General features: G+C 41.5%; 1 protein-coding gene across 1 annotated transcript; it reads right to left on the minus strand.

Annotated features, from left to right (window-relative positions):
* Positions 1 to 662: 662 nt before the first annotated feature.
* Positions 663 to 17,636, minus strand: pros1 (protein S). The gene is made up of 14 exons (XM_054770234.1): positions 17,355 to 17,636; positions 16,774 to 16,931; positions 14,721 to 14,745; positions 14,556 to 14,642; positions 14,311 to 14,433; positions 14,116 to 14,241; positions 11,622 to 11,750; positions 10,319 to 10,559; positions 9,564 to 9,750; positions 7,868 to 8,032; positions 7,618 to 7,786; positions 6,833 to 6,969; positions 6,508 to 6,736; positions 663 to 1,731 (listed from the first exon to the last, which is right to left on the minus strand). The coding sequence occupies exons 1-14, from the start codon at positions 17,419 to 17,421 to the stop codon at positions 1,550 to 1,552; spliced, it is 2,025 nt and encodes a 674-aa protein (XP_054626209.1). The 5' UTR covers positions 17,422 to 17,636; the 3' UTR covers positions 663 to 1,549.
* Positions 17,637 to 20,376: the final 2,740 nt, after the last annotated feature.

Raw genomic sequence — 20,376 nt, forward strand, 5'->3', positions numbered from 1 at the left:
CAACAAGCCAACCATGCTCTGTAAGACTCCTTCAGCTTGTGGGCCTCCATCACCTTTGGCGTCCACCATCAATATTGGCACCGTGACTGCCACTGTCCTCTGATCAGCTGATTCAGCAATGGAGGCACAAAACACGGCTTATTTGGACTCAGTATCTGACTCAATAGCCTTGGCCTCCCCCAGGATTGAGCTGATGTGTAACTTGGAGACTCGACGAATGGGAGATTCTGCCAAATGTTCCCAGCACACCCTCATTATGAGCGCTAGGGTGTGCATCGTCTCCCACCATCTGATCCAACTCATTACCAGGTAGTGATCAGGTGACTGTTCAGTCCCTCTCTTCACCGGTCTGTCCAAAACATACAGAGGATGGTACGACTCCAAAGTTAAATGACTACATTTTCAAGTAAATAGTATCAGTATCGACAATACTGGTAAAATACTGTATTTAGTTGGTATTGGATAGATACCAAAATATACAGTATCGCCCACCGCTAGCCCTCTGTGGAAAAGTTTGGACACCCCTGCATTAAAGGAAAAATGTTTTTCACCCACAAACAATTAATGCATGAGTACGATAGATACCACAGTCCTGTATCGCCATGGACACAAGTTACAGGGAAGAATATGATCACGTAAATCATCAACACTGCCAAATTACATTTAAACGACTTTCATGAAACTAATTTAGTATTCTGTATTTGTAGCAGTATACAAATGAGCTCTTTTATCATAAACACCACAAAAGCAGCACAAACTACACAGTCCTACTTTGTTTTTCTACAAAAGCCAGGTCAATGTATTGTTGGAATACCTGAAGAATGCAGAAGAATTACATGGATCAAAACATATCAGCATTTTATTAACACTTTAGAGGGCCCTCACAAAATACATTATGATTGTGACTCTTTGACGATTGGCTGGGAGAAATCACATAATACTACTGCTTCATTGTGAAGCGTGCAGGTCCATTTTCAATACCCAAGTTACCAAATGTGATTGATTTATTGTAATACAGTTTGGCTGTAAAAACATCATTACGCATAATCTTCATTATGTATTTTTATTTCAAGTAATTTGTCTGTACAAGGATTGCACCATGATCCACTGATAGAGGACAGGCTCCAGGTGGTCTGCAGGGAGCATATGTGACCCAAAAACAACCATCTCTTGCTCAACACTTGGTATGCGTGCTAAAACGCTCTGCTGTTTTCCAACATTTCTTGGAATTTCTCGGTAGCAACGAAGTGCTACAACTACGTCATCCAGCTTCCAGCAAACGAGCTGTCGTCGTACTTCAATACAAGTAATCAGAACAAAATGCTCCCAGAACAGGGAAGTATATATTGTATGGATGAAAAATATAGGATATACTGTAAGAAAGACATCTGTGGCAAAAAAAACACAACTACAACCGTCTAACACTATCTCCTCTTCTGGCTCTTTCCCTCATCCTCCCTCATATCCTGTGTCCTATATTTGAAATATCCCACAAGGAATAAGGACATCGCTGCCTACTGCGAGTGGTGGGGGTTGTGGTTAATCAAGGTCACTCTCCATGTGCGTGAGGAGCATCAGTCTCTGGGGGTGAAGGAGGAGGACAGGAATGGGACTTGATACTGTTGTGTTTGCTCAGGGCCTCGTCGAAGTCCAACATCTGGCCATTGACAGAGATGCTCATGCAGCCGTGATAATAGGCTGTCACTGGGGTCGCAGCTAACGGGACATCATCTGAGAGCAAGACAGACATGGTGACATTTTACCAAAAGATGTACAATATATATACAGCCATGGAAAAAATGATTAGACCACCCTTGTTTCTTCAGTTTTTGTTCATTTTGATGCCTGACACAACTAAAAGTACCTTTGTTTCGACAAATATACCAAAAATAGCTCAGAAGAATTACATTTTTTGGCAGTACAATGCTATAACTATTCATGTAAAAACTAAAGTGATTTTGGTTATTATCAAGAAAACCATGGAAGTTGCTAGATATCAGCTCTTAAATTAAACTCTTATGAGCTATATTTGTTATCATCATTATATTTGTCCAAACAAATGTACCTTTAGTTGCACCAGGCATTAAAATGAATCAATAAACTGAAGAAACAAGAGTGGTGTAATAATTTTTTCATGACTGTATGCACAGACAGGAAGATTTTCCAGTTGTGGAAACATCTAGATGGCACTCCTAATGGTTTGCCTGCCACGATAACAAATTTTACTAACAACTAGGTGGTACGCAAGTATAGTGTACGTGTGTGAGCCACATTAGTAAGACACAGAAGTTAACTGCACGTATTGCGGCGCTCACGAGTCACTGAGGAAGGGGGAACTCTTTATTTTGCAAGCAGAGCTCACAATGCACTTATCACTGCACTGAAATCGTGGAAGGTCACCACTCCACATACCAGTCTTACTCACGGTGTCATAAAAGAAAGAGCTAAAACATCACACAGCAACACAATAGGTAGGTAACAACAGACAAGACACTACCAACGAACAATGCAGAACAATAACCAACAACTATGTGAGCTCTAAACGTGTAACTTAGCAGCCATTTACAACAGTCAGCAAAGCATGCTGGGAAATCGTTCGATTAATCGATTTATCGATTTATCGATTATCGTGACAGGCCTACCTAATGCCCGATTGTCCAATAGATTATTGATTCACTCTAGCTCTCTAAAGGCCCTGTCACACCTTGACGATTTAGCCAGCTTACGCCAACGTATGAAAAATTTTGCCAATACGCTGGCGTACGTCGAATAAGTTATGGGTAAGTTTTGTATATGTTAACAGCACGCGGAAGCACGCCAGCATACGTCTAAGCCGTTCAAAAATGTTGTGCCTGCATAAAACTTTTCGACGTATGTCAACGTATGATTCATACGTCCCGCATTCGCGGGCAATGAGTTATGCCATCGTTGACACCCGTTCACACACGTTATTTGTAAGTTACGCACAAGTCGTAATACGTCAACATACCTTGAGACAAAACTATCTTAGCTTGACCAGTAGAGGGTACTGTGACACTGGGAATAGATCTAACATTTATTTTTTATTTTTTTGCGCTTTGTCTGAGAGAAACAATGCACGTTTTAATCAAGCATTATTGATCACGTCAACATAAAGTGCATAGGAGTATTTACTTTGAAAAAGAATGGAGAGATACAGCATGTTACTGTCCAAGTTAGCGTTAGGTTTGACATCAAGTTAGGTTTGATGCACTGTTAGTACTGGTCAAGTATGGAATCACAGGAGTGCCAAAATTAAAAGGGGATACATGTGGAAATACAAAGAGAAGCAATAATAAAAAAAAATATACAACTGTAGTCATATTCTTTTTCCATTTAGTCATTGTTTTTTCTGCATTCTGCATTTCTGCATTCTGCATTTTTCTGCTTTTCCTGTTTTGTCTTTGTCATTACTAAATGCAATGACAAAACGCAAGTGGAAAAGACAAATACAAAACAGGAAAAACAACGGCAAATTGGAAAAAACAAGGACAATACAGAAAAAACAATGACAAAATGGAAAAAGAATATTATTGAGTCTTTGTATTTCCACATTTGTATATTTTTGTATTATTAATTCTCTTTGTATTTCCACACATATTCCCTTTTAATTTTGGCACTCCTGTGATTCCATAGTCAAGCTGCTAACTTATCTGCTAATGCAAACACGACAGCCTCCATCTCCTCTCAGCCAAAGCTTGCCAAGAAGACACAGTTTTGTCTCAAGGTATGTTGACATATTACGACTTGTGTGTAACTTACAAATAACAGGTGTGAACGGGCATCAACGATCGCATAACTTATTGCCCGCGGATGCGGGACGTATGAATCATACGTTGAAATACGTTGAAAAGTTTTGTGCACGCACTAAATTTTTAGACAACTTGGACGTACTACGATGTATGCCGGCGTGCTTCAGCGTGCTGTTAACATATACAAAACTTACCCATAACTTATTCGACGTATGCCAGTGTATTGGCCAAATTTTTTCTACGTTGGTGTACGCTGGCTAAATCGTCAAGGTGTGACAGGCGTTGGGCATTGGGCATAAGTTGTGAACGCCGGCAACACACTACGCATTTGTTGATATAACTTGTCTATAGGTTATAGAAACGTTCTATATAAGTTACTAATACGTCATGTATACTGTACGTCAAACTCATTATGAAGACTATATGTATACGCCCAAAATTGCAAAAAAAACGTCGGCAGTTCAACATATGCCATCAAAATGATCACGTCAGGCATGCGCTGGCTAAATCGTCAAGGCTAAATCGACTAGCACTTAGGGCCCTAAGTGCTAGTCATGTCATAGCAAGAGTCCCTCTATCCCATACGACTAATTAATGGAATCCATAGTAACAGTTTGTACTTCCTCCAGAGCCAAAAAGGTACATGTTTTCGTTCTCAGGAGGGAGTTACCTGGAAGCAGGCAATAACTGGAGAGGTTGTTATTTCCAAAATTTGAAAACTCATTACATATGAAAGTGTAAAAGAAAACATAACTATCTTTGACCACATGATTATTTATCAAGAAGAAATATTGCGCAACACAGCAGCAACAGAACCGGTGTTGTAATATCGGTTAGGAGTAAACTGCTCAGCCAGCATTAATACCACTGATGAGTTCATTTTTATCAACAGTAAGGGCCTGTCCATACGAGAATGTTTTCAGGTTAAAATTGTAAAGAATTTTATAATTTCGACCTTTCATCCACACGGCAACAGCAGTCTGGGTACCCTGAAATAGTTTGGTTTTTTTTTAACAGCTTCCAGAGTGGAGAAATCTGATAAAACCGCCTCGTCGTTGCTGTGTGGACAAGCAAAACACTGCTTTCTGGGAAGGATCACGTCACTTCCCCATCATCACATGACCAGAAGTGACCGGTTGTGTACTGCTGCTGAAAAGCCAACATAATATCTGAATATTTTGGCTGGCAGGACTGCCAGTCGACATTTCCCCTATGTTTCTTTTGTCTTACACCGTACTGCAAAATGGCTTTGTCTTTAGTCTAGACAATCGGAAGACGACAGGTCTTATACGTTCTTTCTTATATAGCTTTGTTGAAGAGCGTTCAGGGAGCGTTTGTGTGTGGACGGCGGCTTTGTGTAACATGCTGAGTAGTGCAACCGACATTTTAAAGCAGAGGTATATAAAGATGCTGGATTCTGATTACTAATGATAATTCAAATACAGCTAATGCCACATTTTGGAGTAAATAAAAACTACACCAGGAGGCTGCCTACAGCCACAGCTGTTAATGCCAATGTTTTTTGACCCATCGTTGATTAGAGACGGTTATTTGCTTTTGTAGACCTTTTTTTGAACGCCTGGCAAATACAGGTGACTGATTAATTGAATAGAGGCATTAATATGAATTTTTCCCAAAACCTTAATCGCGTTTTTGTGTACATGTAAACATACATCAACACTCATTATCCACAGCACTCATTATTCACACTCCTACCGTCAGGCAGACGCTCCAGGAGTTTGAAGTCCAGGACCACAAGGCTGGCAAACAGCTTTACCCACAGGCCATCAGGCTTCTCAACGAAGCACTCACACACGCCGCATGCAACACACGCACACTCTCATAGCACTTTATTTATTTATTTATTTATTTGTTTTAATGTCTCTTCTGTTGTTGTTGCTTAATTTATTGGTTATATATGGTTATGTTTCTTATGTTCTTATTCTTTCTTTTCTTGGGAGAATGAACAGAATAAGATTTTCATTGCATAGTATAACTGCTGTTTTACCATGCACATGACAATAAAACTCTCTTGAATCTTGAATCTTGAATAAGTTTCCATGTTTGAAGCTTTGCAATAACAATATCTTTAGAACCATGTATGGCCAAAAATGTTTTGGATCACAAACAGCAGTTTCAAAGTGTAACGTTCACAACAAGAAATATAATTAATTACATTTATAAATGCAATGTCATGTTTTGAAGGTCATCATTTAATGTGTCAAGTGAACTAAATACCTCATCTCAAATATGTTACGAACTAGCAAATAAGGGTTCTGCACACAAAAAGCACTGTGGTGACCCCAATGGACACCTTTAAATGTAATGTAAAGAATACAGACAATTAATCTTCTTTTATCGTCTCAATGACATCAGATGTGTGGTGTAAATTCTAGTAACTGCAGTTACTGTAGCAGATAGACTAATGAGACCACAAAGAAAAACAGAGCATTTCTTCCTGGAATCAATCAGGATTGCCATAATGCCACTTGGCAATTCTTAGGGGGAAAGGTTTCCTGTAACTACTTGAAGTTTGCTTTGAAGACCTTTTTGGAAGAACTCTCAACAACAGCTGTTCTATAAATGGATAACTCTGCTTGGTAGGCATACTGGAATGATTACCTAGAGCTGGGGAGGGAAATTGGCCTCTATATGGTTAGCATATGTCCCTGAGTAAATGCTGATCTTCTTAAGCAATACAGACACTTCTATTTGATTTCTGTTCTTTTGTACTGACCTGGTATACCACCAATGTAGGTACTGATGGGGCTTTGCATGTTGGAGTTAAGGCGCTGCAGTGCCTCCTGCAGGGCGCCAGGCGCTACGTACTTAACAGTGGAGGAGTTTGCTGAGAGTTGTATTTCTGTAGGAGTTACACTCAGCAGCACTGTTAAGTGGTCAGGGTAGCATAACATCAGTGAGTCCAGCGTTACCACGGAAACCCCATTCAGGAAAACTTGCAGGTTCTGCATCAGATGACAACATTGCAAAGTTTAAGCCTGTTTACAGGAAATATTCCAAACTGTGCTTTATTATAACAAAAATGTATGAACTGAACATACAGCATCCTCTTCTCCTTGTGTTAACACAGCGACCGACAGTGGGACTGTGTTGTTGGAAACCAGGGCAAATACGACACCTGAGCTGCTGGAAGGACGTATATTCAGCCTTAAATCCACCTTCCAGCTACCTGAGTCACCTACACGCACATGAAGGAACAGTATACAGAGTTAACTTGCAATCCCTTGACAATAAGTAAGAAACACAGTCCCTCGCCACCTTGTGGTTCGAATTTCGTGGCTTCACTCTGATCACGGTTTTTCAAAAATATATTAATTAAATCCTGCTGTTTCATGGTTGAGTATGGCCTATTATTAGTCAAAACATATGAATTCTTAAGCTAATTTTGCCTATTTCTTGCCTAAATTAAGTTTGTCAAGCATAAAAACGGCTAAATGAATTAAAATACAAATACAGTAATCCCTTGTTTATCACGGTTAATTGGTACCAGACGCCACATTGATAAGTGATTTTCAGAGTAGGATTCCTAATTAATAAATGAAATATTTCCATAGTTAGAGTATAGAAAACCTCTTCTGGTTGTATCTTATCGATCCAGGAGGCTTCTACCGGTGCACCTGTATCTCTTACCCGTCAAACTGGATATCCGCTCGCATCGGTTTATCGTTCACAACCGTAACATATAATAGACATAATAATAGGAAAGGGACTCAGCATTGCACAGCATTGGCAGAGTTTCTTCTTGTTGTTTATTTTTTACTTCCGTTTTTTACTTTTACTTCCACTAACAGCGGGGAGCTGATCAAATCTGACTTAACTTACTCACTGTAGTCAATATTGAAGTGTGCCAATCCTTCCCCAGTGAAGAAAGATCCTGGTTCAACATACACGTAACACTGTTTACTCTTCTTCTCCAGGATGACCTCCTTTACTCCAGATGCTCCCTGGTTCATTATGTTCCAGCCCCGGATGCAGCCATCAAGTCTGGCGTTGATCTAATGGACGGATGGATGGTGAGTGGCTTATTCATTTTAGATTCCTATCTTTTTCAGAAATGTTATTCTGAACCAGCTTACAGGTTTGATGACATTGTTGGTCCGGTTGGGCAAACTAGCGATGTAAACTTTGGTCTCCAGTTTGTCATTAACAGGAGTAAAGAGACTCTCTGGACTGTTGATGCTCATTACAGCTTCCTTGCTTATCTTCACACTGATGCTGTTCTCCAGTTCATCCACAGAGATCTACATGTCATAGATGACACTTATCATTTTATTAATATCACTTCCATTACAGCAGGGATTTAAAAATGTGCAGCAACATGTAGACCAGGGCTATTCAACTAAATTCATGGTGTCCAATGTGAGGCACCGGGAGCCATTTGTGCCCCCCGCAGCACATTGTCGATATAAAATAGAACAAAAAAACAACAGCAAAAATGGGAAAAATAGAACAAAAAGCCACAATGTAAAGCGAAAAAGTTCATACAAATAACATTTTTTTCTCTTTAAATACATATAGATAACATTTTTCTCCTTTTTTGCAAAATGTTAAAACTATATACAAATATATAAATAATATAAAATATGTAGATATGTATATGAATATGAATATTTATAAAGATCTATAAGTAATAAATATACAAGTGCCACGTCACATCCTTTGATTTTTCACACTGCAAAAACAAAATTTCAAGAAAGTAAAAATGTCCCATTTTTAAGCAATAGTTTCAGTTTCTAACTTTCTAAAAAATATCTTGTCCAGCAATTTTCACATGAGAAAAAACATCTTATATTAAAAAGCATAACTAACCAATTCTTATTACGATATGTTTTGCTTTTTTCTAATAACAAGCTAAAAACTTAACTTTTGATTATTCTTCAGCAACAGATTAAGAATATTTGTCTTCAATTAAAAGTAAAACTGTTTACCTAACTTTCTCAATTTGAGAACGGGCTCACAGACAGAAAATACAGTATATCTAAAGATTTGCTGATTTGCTCATGAAGGCTCTGTGCCTTCTGAAGATATAAAAACAGCTAAAAAGAAAAAGGCAGCTAATTACTGCACAAATGGGACACATATTGTGCCTTCAAAGGCCACCTCCAAAAGCCTCCAACAAGGTTTTATGGTTTCATATACGTACATGCTGTGACCATGTAGTAAAAGGCACATTCATGCCAACATGTAGTACTTACGGTATTTTGCTGTATTTTGGTCTTTTTAAGCATCGCCGGAACTTCCTTCCTGCGCGTTTATTTTAATAGCCACATAGAAACCAACGCTACACAAAGTGTTAACCTTTCAGAACTCAAAAACAAAAACACAGCAGCAGTGGTGGCAGCTCCAATATGTAACACTGTATCGTTAGCCGGCTAGTAGCTAGCCGGTGTGGCGTGGCGAGGTGTCACTAAGCCAGTAACATAGTTCTTCGGCATAACAATGTTAATAATAATAATAACAATGTCGCTGTAGCTTGGTTAATATGCACGTCACATTATGTACTGTAAATGGAGCATTGTTGCCGGTTTTTGGAGGTTTTTTCAAATGGCTTTATAGGTGGAATAAGTGCGTCCCATTTCCAGAAAGCTCAGGACCAAGGACCAGACTTCTACCTTCACTATCACTGTTATTTTGCATATAATATCCATGTAAGTTTTTAGGAATCTGCTGCAAAAACGTTAGTCGCTCCTAAGTTTGAACTGCCCTCACCTTGTCTGGCCGCCAGTTGAGTAACCCTGATGTAGACATTCGAACCCTGATTAAAAATCTTACCACATGCCACTGTCCATCGTTGATAGCTTTGCCTCCACTGGTCACCTTGAAAGTGTGTGGATTTTTATACTGGACCTCAATGTGGCCACCTCGTAGCCCCAGCATGAACCATGAGTCCCGGGAGGACTCAGCATAGAGAATAACTCCCTCTGGGTCGAACGTGCGGAAGTCAAACTCAGCTGCAAACCTAGCAGTCAGAAACACAGCAGAAAGAGTTTGCAATGTAATAAAAAAACAATAATTACATTATGACCCCATTTCACTTTCATTCATCTGCAACTCTGTGCGAGTATACAATATTGTGCAAACAGCAAAGGTTACATTTCACGTGTTGTTTTAACAATAATGACCATATACAGTATAATTACTCATCTGTCCTTTAATAGAACAATTTGCCTTCCCTTTACTTCAATGCATAGTTATGTTTTTATAACACATAGTGAAATACAATTAAGTATACAATTAAGGGAACAACACTGACCAAATAAACCACGCAACAACATAAAGTGAAAGGGAACTGCCTCTCTAAAGCCTAACTGGAGAAGAAGCCAAAATAGTGTAATTGTTCATGCCCGTACTTTTCCGACTATTTCTTCTGGTGAAACCAAGCACGAGTGATGACCAAAGACTTTTGCGCCTTACTGTATGTTTTTTACTTGATTCTGTTTTGGTTCCTTGTGGTGTAATGCAAAACAGAAACTTAATGTAGCAGCATTCCCACCCCATGACACGTGACTGAAGGTTATTGCACTCACTTTGTGTTCTCTGGCAGGCGAAAGAGAAGATATATCACAGGGAGCCCTGCAAACTGCTCCCCCAGGTACAGCATCTCAGCATGTTTGGAGTCATACAGTTCCACACAGACTGGGATCTTTTCACAGCTGTGCTCATCGTCCGCCAAGTGAACACCTTGACGGCCATCGCAGTGGCACTTGTAGCTGCCTACGTTGTTGATACAAGTGCCACCGCACACGCTTGACTGGCACTCATCCACATCTGCAACGATGTATTCAGACCGCCTATCATTATTTTCTACATTTGGTATGTTGTAAACTTATGCTAGAATTGCTCATATAGAAGAGAACAAGAAAAGAAGACAATAATTCACTTTGGTTACAAAATGTCTTCAGATTGTTTTCAAATACTTCTTAGTCCCATCTGTTTATTTTTGTATTAACTGAAAAACATTTGTGTTACCTTTAATCTGTATATGAAGTACATGCAGCCTTTCCTTCTCCAGGAAAAGCTCTGATACTTTGTTGTAAAAGTAGGATTAGCTCCTGGTGAGTTTGGGGATATATTCCTCCATCTTGGCAGTCAAATTCATTCATTCTTTCAGCAGAGCATAAAAAATATCTTGCATTTGACTGTCAAAAAGAACACTGGCTTTTCATTTCTACGGAAGGGCCGCAAGTGCCTCCCGTCTGACATTTCTATGCATTTTATTGTCCGATTAGCAAGGATAATGATGTCACACTTACATGACAGAAATTACACATGCTGTAGAAAGTCATGGTGCATAATAATTGTTTCTGCAACATTATATTATTGGCGACATGCTGACAAACAGAAACTGGCAAGCGCCATGCTCCAACTCAGTGTGCACTCGAGAAGAGGTGCTTGCGGCAGCCTCATCCTAGGTTTCTTCCCTGTATTCAGGAAATGTACAAATTCAGCGGTCTGTACTAAAGAAAATACATTTAGAATACAGTTCAATGGACTAGTAATATTTATGTTATGTAATCATTGTTTTTTTTCTCCATCATAATAGGTTCTGCTCACTTGCCTCCCCTGACTGCACATCACTGCTAGAATCACTGGCATTTCTTTTTTTTTCAAGCGTGCAAAATTTTAATGTAATCCTACATCGTCCATGGCATACAGACTATGACTATGGATTGAGTTATTTTTAAATATTTTATTAAAGTATGTTTCTCCTTTGCCATTATGTGGTACTGACTGCTGTATTTTGTTAGGAAAAATGACATTAGTTAATTTAACATAAGGCTGTAATTCTCTCTAAGATAGCAATGGAGTGTCAGGAGTTGTGTTACTCACCATTGCAGGTTTTGGAAGTGAAGTTGTATTTGAATCCTGGTGGACACACACACTCAAACATGCCTGGGGTGTTGACACATTTAGCTGGTTTTTCACAAATACTGGGATACATCAGGCACTCATTGACATCTGAAAAGAGTCAATAGAGAGAGGCCTTAAAATATGATTTGTAAATATTTTTTTACAGATGCAATCTCTTCTGGAAAACCTAACATCACTTCAAGATTCAAGAGTTTTATTGTCATATGCACAGTAAAACAGGTAGTTCTGCTATGCAATGAAATTCTTGTTCTGTTCATTCTCCAAAAAAAGAAAGAAAACACAAGAAAATGAATAAGAACATAAGAAACATTAATACCAATAAATTAAGCAAGAAGAACAGAAGAGACATTAATACCAATAAATAAATAAATAGAGTTATGAGTGTGTGCATGTGTTGCATGCGGCGTGTGTGAGTGCTTCGTTGAGATGCCTGATGGCCTGTGGGTAAAAGCTGTTCGCCAGTCTTGTGGTCCTGGACTTCAAACTCCTGTAGCGTCTGCCTGACGGTAGGAGTGTGAATAATGAGTGTTGTGGATGTGTGCTGTCCTTGATGAGGTTGTGTGTTCTTCGTAGGACTCTAGTTTTATAAATGTCTTGCAATGAGGGGAGGGCTGCCCCAACAATGTTCTGTGAGGTCTTGATCACCCGCTGGAGTGCCTTCCTATCGCGTGTTGTACAGTTACCGTACCAAACAGTGATGGAGGCTGTAAGGACACTTTCGATCTATAGAAGCAACTAAGGATTTTGGTGGACATGCCAAATTTCCTCAGTCTTCTCAGGAAGTACAGTCTCCTTTGGGACTTCTTGATAATTTGTTGGGTGTTGTGAGGCCAGGTGAGGTCCTCGCTGATGTGTGTGCCAAGGAACTTGAAGGTTTTCACCCTCTCCACCTCAGTCTCATCAATAAACAGGGGTCTATGCGGCTCCTTTTCCCTTGTTCTTGGGTCGATGATCATCTCTTTAGTCTTATCTGTATTGAGAAGGAGATTGTTATCATGACACCAAGTTATGAGGTCCGCCACCTCTCTTCTGTATGATGTTTCAACACCACCAGTGATCAGTCCGATGACTGTAGTGTCATCCGCTAATTTAATGATGCTGGTGTTGTTCTGGGATCGTAGGTGAAGAGCGTGTAGAGGAGTGTACTCAGCACACACCCCTGTGGGGTCCCAGTGCTCACAATTCTTGAGCTGGATGTGCGATTGTGGACTCTGACTGACAGGGGCCTGCCTGTGAGAAAGTTAAACACCCAAATGTGTCGTTTGCCATAAAAACTAACTCATATCACATAACTGCGGATTTTAAGCATCGACTAACAGATATTTTACTAAATGTTGAACTAGTACAGTATTTGATGAATGCATGCCTCACAACCCCCGCTAATAAATTGTTGGTAAAGTCTTAACAGACCAAATGGTCAGCTAAATAAACAGTATATAGTGACAAACTACTTGCAAACCTGTGCCTCTGAAAGATGTGAGAAATGTTCCTCATTGGGTCAGCGCATGTTTGGAGAGACTTTGTACTGCACACACGCTCAAGATAAACAGACACAAATCAGATCACAAACTGCTAATGTGAGGCCATAGACAACTACAAATAAGTGCGATGATGTCTGCTTAAAGCTGAAGCATAAACCTTCTTTTGTGACGCCACGGGGAAAGTGTGTTGGGGGGGGGCAATCATCACCATATGTTACATATGGGGTCACTTCAAGTCAGTGAAAAAAATACTTCACACTGACTACATTATCAAGGAAATATTAAACATTTGCTCAGCTGCTGAACATCACCACTTGGCTACAATAACATGTGTCCTCCTATGTTAACAACCACGTAAGGACTCACATGAAAGATAATACATAAGTGGAAGAAGAGAAAATACTGCTTATACTATACGCATGCACACATTTCCCCCAACAGAAAGTTATCCACCATGTGTAGTGTAAAATAGTATTGTTTTGCATGTTAGTGTGTAAACACTTATTTCGATACCCCCATAGTAACACTATGTGTTCCACTTGTGTTATTTTTGGTTGCACCTTGAGTGAGGGAGGGGTTTTGTTGGTTTGTGTGTCTCAAAATAGACATTTTGAAGGGCGTCTCAATTATTTGCATTTTTTTTTGCCGTTCACGGGTGGGCTAAGTACGCAACCCTTGCGAATAGTGAGAATCTACTGAAGTTTCATGAAAATCCTGCTGCCAGAAGTCTGAAGCCCATATTTATTATTATGCCAAATGTCCGTAATACCATGAAGCCATTTAAAATGGACAGATTCTTCATAAAATGGCTGTAATTCCTACCTGGCAAATGTTAATACAGCTCTTGTTTTTCAGTTGTACCTAATCTTGTGGCTAGTGACACACACAAACCCACGTTCAGAAAATATTTTGAAATTCAGACTTTGTATTCCGACAGTATATAATACAGCTGCGGAACAGTCATGCCTTACCTATACAGTTGATGTTGTCGCTGAGGAAGTAGCCGTCTTCACACATGCAGTGGAAGCTTCCAGGGATATTGTGACATTTTTGGTTACATCCTGCTGGAAACTCAGGATCTGAACACTCATCGATGTCTGCGCAGATGACAATCGTTATTTTAAGACGTGATTTAAATTAGACTTGATATGACCTAGCCAGTTTACCGTGATTACAGCATTGCCCCTTCCAGCCAGGCTTGCAGACACACGTGTAGGAGGCTTGACCATCCACACAGCGCTCGGAACCTTGCTTGTAGCATGGGTACGGCGTGCACTGATTGCTGATTTCTACACAACGACACAGAGATTTGGATGCAATGACATATCGAACATGGCTGACTATACATATTTTAAACAATGACATCATTCCCCAAGTGTTGCCAGCTAAACATCATAAAAGTAGGCCTCACCCTTCACACACATGCGAAGATCAGGTGGAATTGCAGAATCAGAGTTTGTTTGTTTTTTGATGCCAACACGGTGGGAGCCCAGACACACTTAAACAGACAGACAGGATGTTACTATGAAGGGAACAGTCCACTGTATTTCAACATGCAAGCAGTCTGCAAACTTACCGATATACTTTGGGTAAAAGTACTCCTGCAAGATAGATTTAGATGTTACAGCTTAGAATCCAGCTCCAAATGAAGCGTCCAAGGTATAACAATGTTCATAAAAATGAAACATGGTTATTCTGTCTTTAGTGTTAAATCTGACTCATCCGATATCAAATCGTTCTATGTTATGTCTGTTATATGTTTCTATGTATCTCATTTCGATGACATAAGTAGATGCTTCCATGCCCTACTGAATATTTCCAAGCATCTTAGAGCTGGGAAAGTGGTTAAAACATTGTTATACAACTCTGTATTACAGTATCTACACAATATGTATGTACAGTCTGTTCCTGGCTGCATCTGATGGGCTCCATAAAAGTTTAATTCTTACATGTATCATTACAGTTGCAAGTAATAGTGCAGTAGCAATTCTGCTCCATTGAAACTACAGTACTAAATATTGGCACCACTGTGTTTTCTCATTCCCACGTCCCTCAATACTCTGTTTACGGCAGATGGACAGTTTCTCAAGTTAATCCTCACTTTTGCCACCAATACTGTAAAAAATACTGCTTCACACAAGAGGTGCGGTACTCAAAAGTAACAAAAGTGAGTACACCCCTCACATTTTAGCAACCATTTTTTACTACAGTATATATTTTCAAAGGAAAATGCTGAAACGTGGTTATGTCAGTGTACAGCTTGCATAGCAGTATACTGTAGATCAGGGGTCTCAAACACAATTTACCTGGGGGCCGCTGGAGGTAGAGTCTGAGTGAGGCTGGGCCGCATCAAGTATTGGGTAGTAGGGCTGGGAATCTCGGGATACCTCACGATACGACACGCGATACATGGCTCACAATAACAATAATATCTTGATACAGTAATAGGGTGAATCAAATAAATAAATAAATAATTTCACAGTTTATATTTTGCTGCATTCAGCTGGGATAGGCTCCAGCTTACCAATGACCCTAATGAAGACAGGCGGTATAGAAAATGGGTGGAATTTTTTTTCCCACATTTTTGAAGTGACTCACTCACTCTTAGTTTAGTGTAGGCTTATGTGTGCATCCTACGAGTAACATTGGCTTGCCGCTTGTCGTATTACAGTCATCTCTGAAGACAAGTCGCAGGCCGCAAAATGTGACTTGGCGGGCCGCAAATGGCCCGCGGGCCGCGAGTTTGAGACCCCTGCTGTAGATGCACTATACACTGAAAATGTTGCCATTGTTGTCTAAATAACGGCAACACAAGTGAGCGCCAAGAAAATTGTGCCCTGTCTACCGACAAGCATGATGTTGGTAGCGTCATGGTCTGGGGCTGCATGAGTGCTGCCAGCATTGGGGGGCTGTGGTTCATTGAGGGGAAACATGAATTCCAACATGTGCTGTGAGTCTCTGAAGCAGAGCAAGACGCCCTCCCTTGGGAAACTGGGCCACATGGCAGTTTTCCAACATGATAATGCAACCAAACACACCTCCAAGATGACAAGGTGAAGGTGATGGAGCGGCCATGTATGTCTCCTCCATACCTCAACCCAATTGAGCACCTACAGGGCATCCTCAAGCGGAAGAAATGTGGAGGACTGAAAGGTGTCTAACATCCAAAAGCTACATTAGTGATGTCATCATAGAGATGTGGAAGATGTTTCCAGAAGATGTTTAACATGTTCATGCTCTGGTGAATTCCATACCCAAGCGGGTTAAGGCTGTGGTAGATATATGGTGCCACACTAAATAGTGACACCGAGGACACAATTTGGACATGTTCACCGTGAGGTGTACTTACTTACACAATAATGGCTGTGTGTTGACTTATTTTCAGAGAACAGTCAGTCTCCACTGCTATACAAGCTGTACACTGACTACTCTTTTATATCAGAGTTTAATTTGTGAAGGATTGTTCCTTAAGATAAAATGCTTGCTGAAATGTGAAGGATGTACAGCGTTCATTTTTGTGAGATACTGTAAATTAAAGAACTGAACCACGGCTGTGACTTTGCACCTACGAACCCCAGAGGTGCTCTTCTTCCCCTAAGTCAGGCAAGGTCAGAGGTCGACCTTCTTACCGTCTCAGGCTGGTTCTCAAAGATCTCTCTGGCCTCCTCCTTGTTGCACAGCTCCTCGATGCACTCCCTTTCCAGGTTGCCTTCTTTGTGCTCCTCAAAAATAGAGTTGGCCCTCCTGTGCCGGCGCAGGAAGTGTGAGGCCGTGCTCTGGCTCAGGACTGGGACACACACACACACACACACACGGATGCACACGCGTGTCAACAAATATGTTGTTAATGTCTGTTTTGAACATGACGCTTAAAATATGTGCGGTTCATACAAGAATGCAGCTTGATATTGCAATAACACACTGTATGACTAATCCAAGCAGGAATGTATCTCCTGACAGACGATGGAGGCTGCATGGATAAAGTGGCCAAGCCAATGACCTGGATTGGGGGTGGAGGGCGGCATTGCGAAATTGTGATTTTGATTTCCAAGAAATGACCTTTTGTTATTGTAAGCTGCTTGATAACGTTAAAAACAATGTGGCGTTCACTCTTTGACGTTAGCTGTGACAAAAAGTTATTCAAGTTTCCTCCAAAAAAAGTTGCTGAAAGATAAACGTGTTTTTTGAGTGTGAAAGTGTGCAAACTTACATCGCGAAGCATCGGCGAACGTCAGCAGAAAAACCAAACAAGACGAGACAAGCTTCTGTCTCCACATAGTCGAGCCGTTTAGTCCTGCTAGGCCCCGATGAAGATTGACTGGAAACCTGATTATTAGTCCCCGAAACGCCTCGGTCGAGCAGGGGGGGGAAGAGAGGTGGGCGCAAGCGTGTGTGTGTGTGTGTGCTAGCTTGTGTGGGTGGAACTCATGCAGAAAACAGCTTTGTTGAGAGGCCCACTTCTCCTCTTTGTGATCAACAAACCTTCCACTGGTACACAATATTCAACTCTAACGTGTATGTGCGAGGGATGGGCGCATCGATCATATCGATACTAAAGGTAGTATTAGTATCGGACCGATATTAACGTGATGAGATCGATTTTTTGGGGTGTTCTGTTTATTTTCCGTTTTTGTGTGTTCATATGACATTGTCGATGTAGTTATACTTACATATTGTCAGATTGTTTACAAACTCAGGGAATAGGTTCTGTACAGTCAACCCTCGCTACATGGCCGTTTGAATATCGCACCCTCACTCTATTGGTTTTTCCAAAATGAATTATTTGGTAAATTATCACTGTTGGCTGACCACGGCCGATTTGTCACAACTGGGGTGGCGGTGACGCCAAGATGCAGAGACGAGACCCCAGTGCAGGTAAAAAGTCTGGAAAGGGCCCCCAGAACCCTGACAAACTTAATGGAAGGCTGTGTAAAGTCTGAGGATATAACAATTACATTAACTTTATTTTATAACAATAATAAAAACACCATAGGCCTAATGAAAAAGCGTGTGCACTGGCCACCCATCAGTCTTTATATATAGGTTGGTTTGGTGCCGCCCCCTAATCACCACAGGTGTGGCACACACCAACATGCCACATTCTGCCCCCCCTTGATGTGCTATCACCCCGACGACGCATAAGTCAACTCGAGTAATATGGCAAACAAACTAGGACCATGGACGAAAAATGGCAGTTTGGACATGCATTACTCCTGAAGACGACCCACCAACAGCTCGAGGGAGGTGGACATTAGAATGCTGCCCAGCAGTCACCCGGTTGGTATGGCGTGGGGCCGGCTGGTTAGTGCTTGGTACAGCTATCTCAACACCTCTGTCTCCGCAACTGTGCACAAACTCAAGCTCCACAGGAAAAGTAACAGGATCCCCAGGGGGAGCCCGTAACCGCAGGAGCAACTGAATTTTGGGATAACGAGGCGACAGGGTATAAAAACCACGAGCCGCTTTTGCTTGAAGCATTGCTGTCAGGTGTGTCGGGAAAAGGTTCTGACCTAGGGGGCTCTGGTTGAGGCGCCGGTTGTGCTTGAGCATTTCAACACGTCCCTATGGACATTACGGGAGGCTCGCAAATTGGTAACAGGAGCAATGGTGTAAATCGGCTCCTCGCCAGACGGTGCCTTAACACCTGATAAAGTTCAGGGCGCCAAAGGTCTTGAATCTCATGGCGGCCTCTAAAGTCGTGGTCTCGGAAGTAGACCAGCTGGCCAACATGCAAAGGTGCTTCCCTAACCCGCAGGTCATGTCTTTCGTTCCTTCAACCCGCATTTGTAGCAAGCTGTGCCTGAGCCCCAGCAAACCCCACCTTCAGCCTTGAGGCATGCTCTAGAGATGGCGCCCTCCATGGCAGACGTCTCTGTTTCACTCTCCCGTTACAAGAATTTCATTGCATAGCAGAACTACCTGTTTTACCGTGCATATGACAATAAAACTCTTGAATCTAGCACCCAATCCTGAACTGTTCCTTTAATAGGGTCTTGAAACTGACCAAAAACAAAGTCAATGGGGAGTTTGGGCTCCTGACCAAACATTAAGAAAAAGGGTGATTCCCCAGTGCCCTGGCGAGGTGTAGTGTTATAAAAGTAAAGCACCTGCAGGAGACATGATGCCCAGTCATGCCTCTGAGATAGTGGAATAGTACGGAGCAGATTATGAAGCGTTCAGTTGAACCGTTCACATTGACCATTTCCGGCCGGGTGGTAAGGGGTAGTCCTACATTTTTCAAAGCTATACAAATGGCACAGTTGACAGAGCAGAGCACTTTCTAAGCTTCTACCCTGGTCAGAATGAATGCGACTAGGAACCCCAAATTTGAAAAAAAATACTCGTTGGTCAAGACTCAGGCAACAGTAGAAGCCCTTTGATCCCGCCTTTGGGACAGCCATGGCATATTTGGCACGTTCTCAATCCCACTACGGGTTAGTTCTAAAATGGTAAAATCAATTGCCAAGATTTCATTTGGCTTTGAAGCAAGCAAATGGCCCATATACTGTAGCTATGTGGGATGGGCGCAGAGTCCTTTGCAGCTTGGCACCGTTCACACTTCTGCACCCAACATTTAATGTTGAAAGACATCCCGGGCCAATAGCATCGTTGGTGCACCAACTCGGCCTCCTGCAAGGCACAAATGTTAGCCAAAGAATGACCAGGTCGAGCGGAAATTAAAGACTGTGCTGCGACCTGCTGCAGTGCAAGCGGCACAGAGCTACCTGACAGCACATTCGTGACCACATCAGATGTTGTCAGGTACTGCCTAGACAGGGCATCTGCGTTCCCATTGCTGCAAACAGATCGATATTTTATTTCAAAATCAAACGCAGCAAGTTGCGCAGCCCACTGGTGTTCCAAGGCCCCAAGTTTGGCCGACTGGAGGTAGCTCAGTGGGTTATCAGTATACACCGTACACTTATTCCCCAGCAAGTACTCCCGGAATTTCTCGGTCATGGCCCACTTGAGCGCAAGAAGTTCCAATTTCATGGAACTATAGTTGGTCATGTTGTGCTCAGTGGGCCGCAGACCTCGACTTGCATAGGTGATCGGCCGTATGCCATCGCCTGTTTCCTGGGAAAGCACTGCACCTAGCCCATTGTAGCTAGCGTCTGTCTCTAAAATGAAAGGGCGTGAAAAATCAGCAATTATAGGGCCATAGACTAACTTGGCCCGAAGGGCATCAAAGCTGTCCTCACACTGGGGAGTCCATGCTTCACCCGGGGGCT

Source organism: Dunckerocampus dactyliophorus, chromosome 3 (genome assembly GCF_027744805.1).
Source record: "Dunckerocampus dactyliophorus isolate RoL2022-P2 chromosome 3, RoL_Ddac_1.1, whole genome shotgun sequence".
Taxonomy (NCBI): Eukaryota; Metazoa; Chordata; class Actinopteri; order Syngnathiformes; family Syngnathidae; genus Dunckerocampus; species Dunckerocampus dactyliophorus.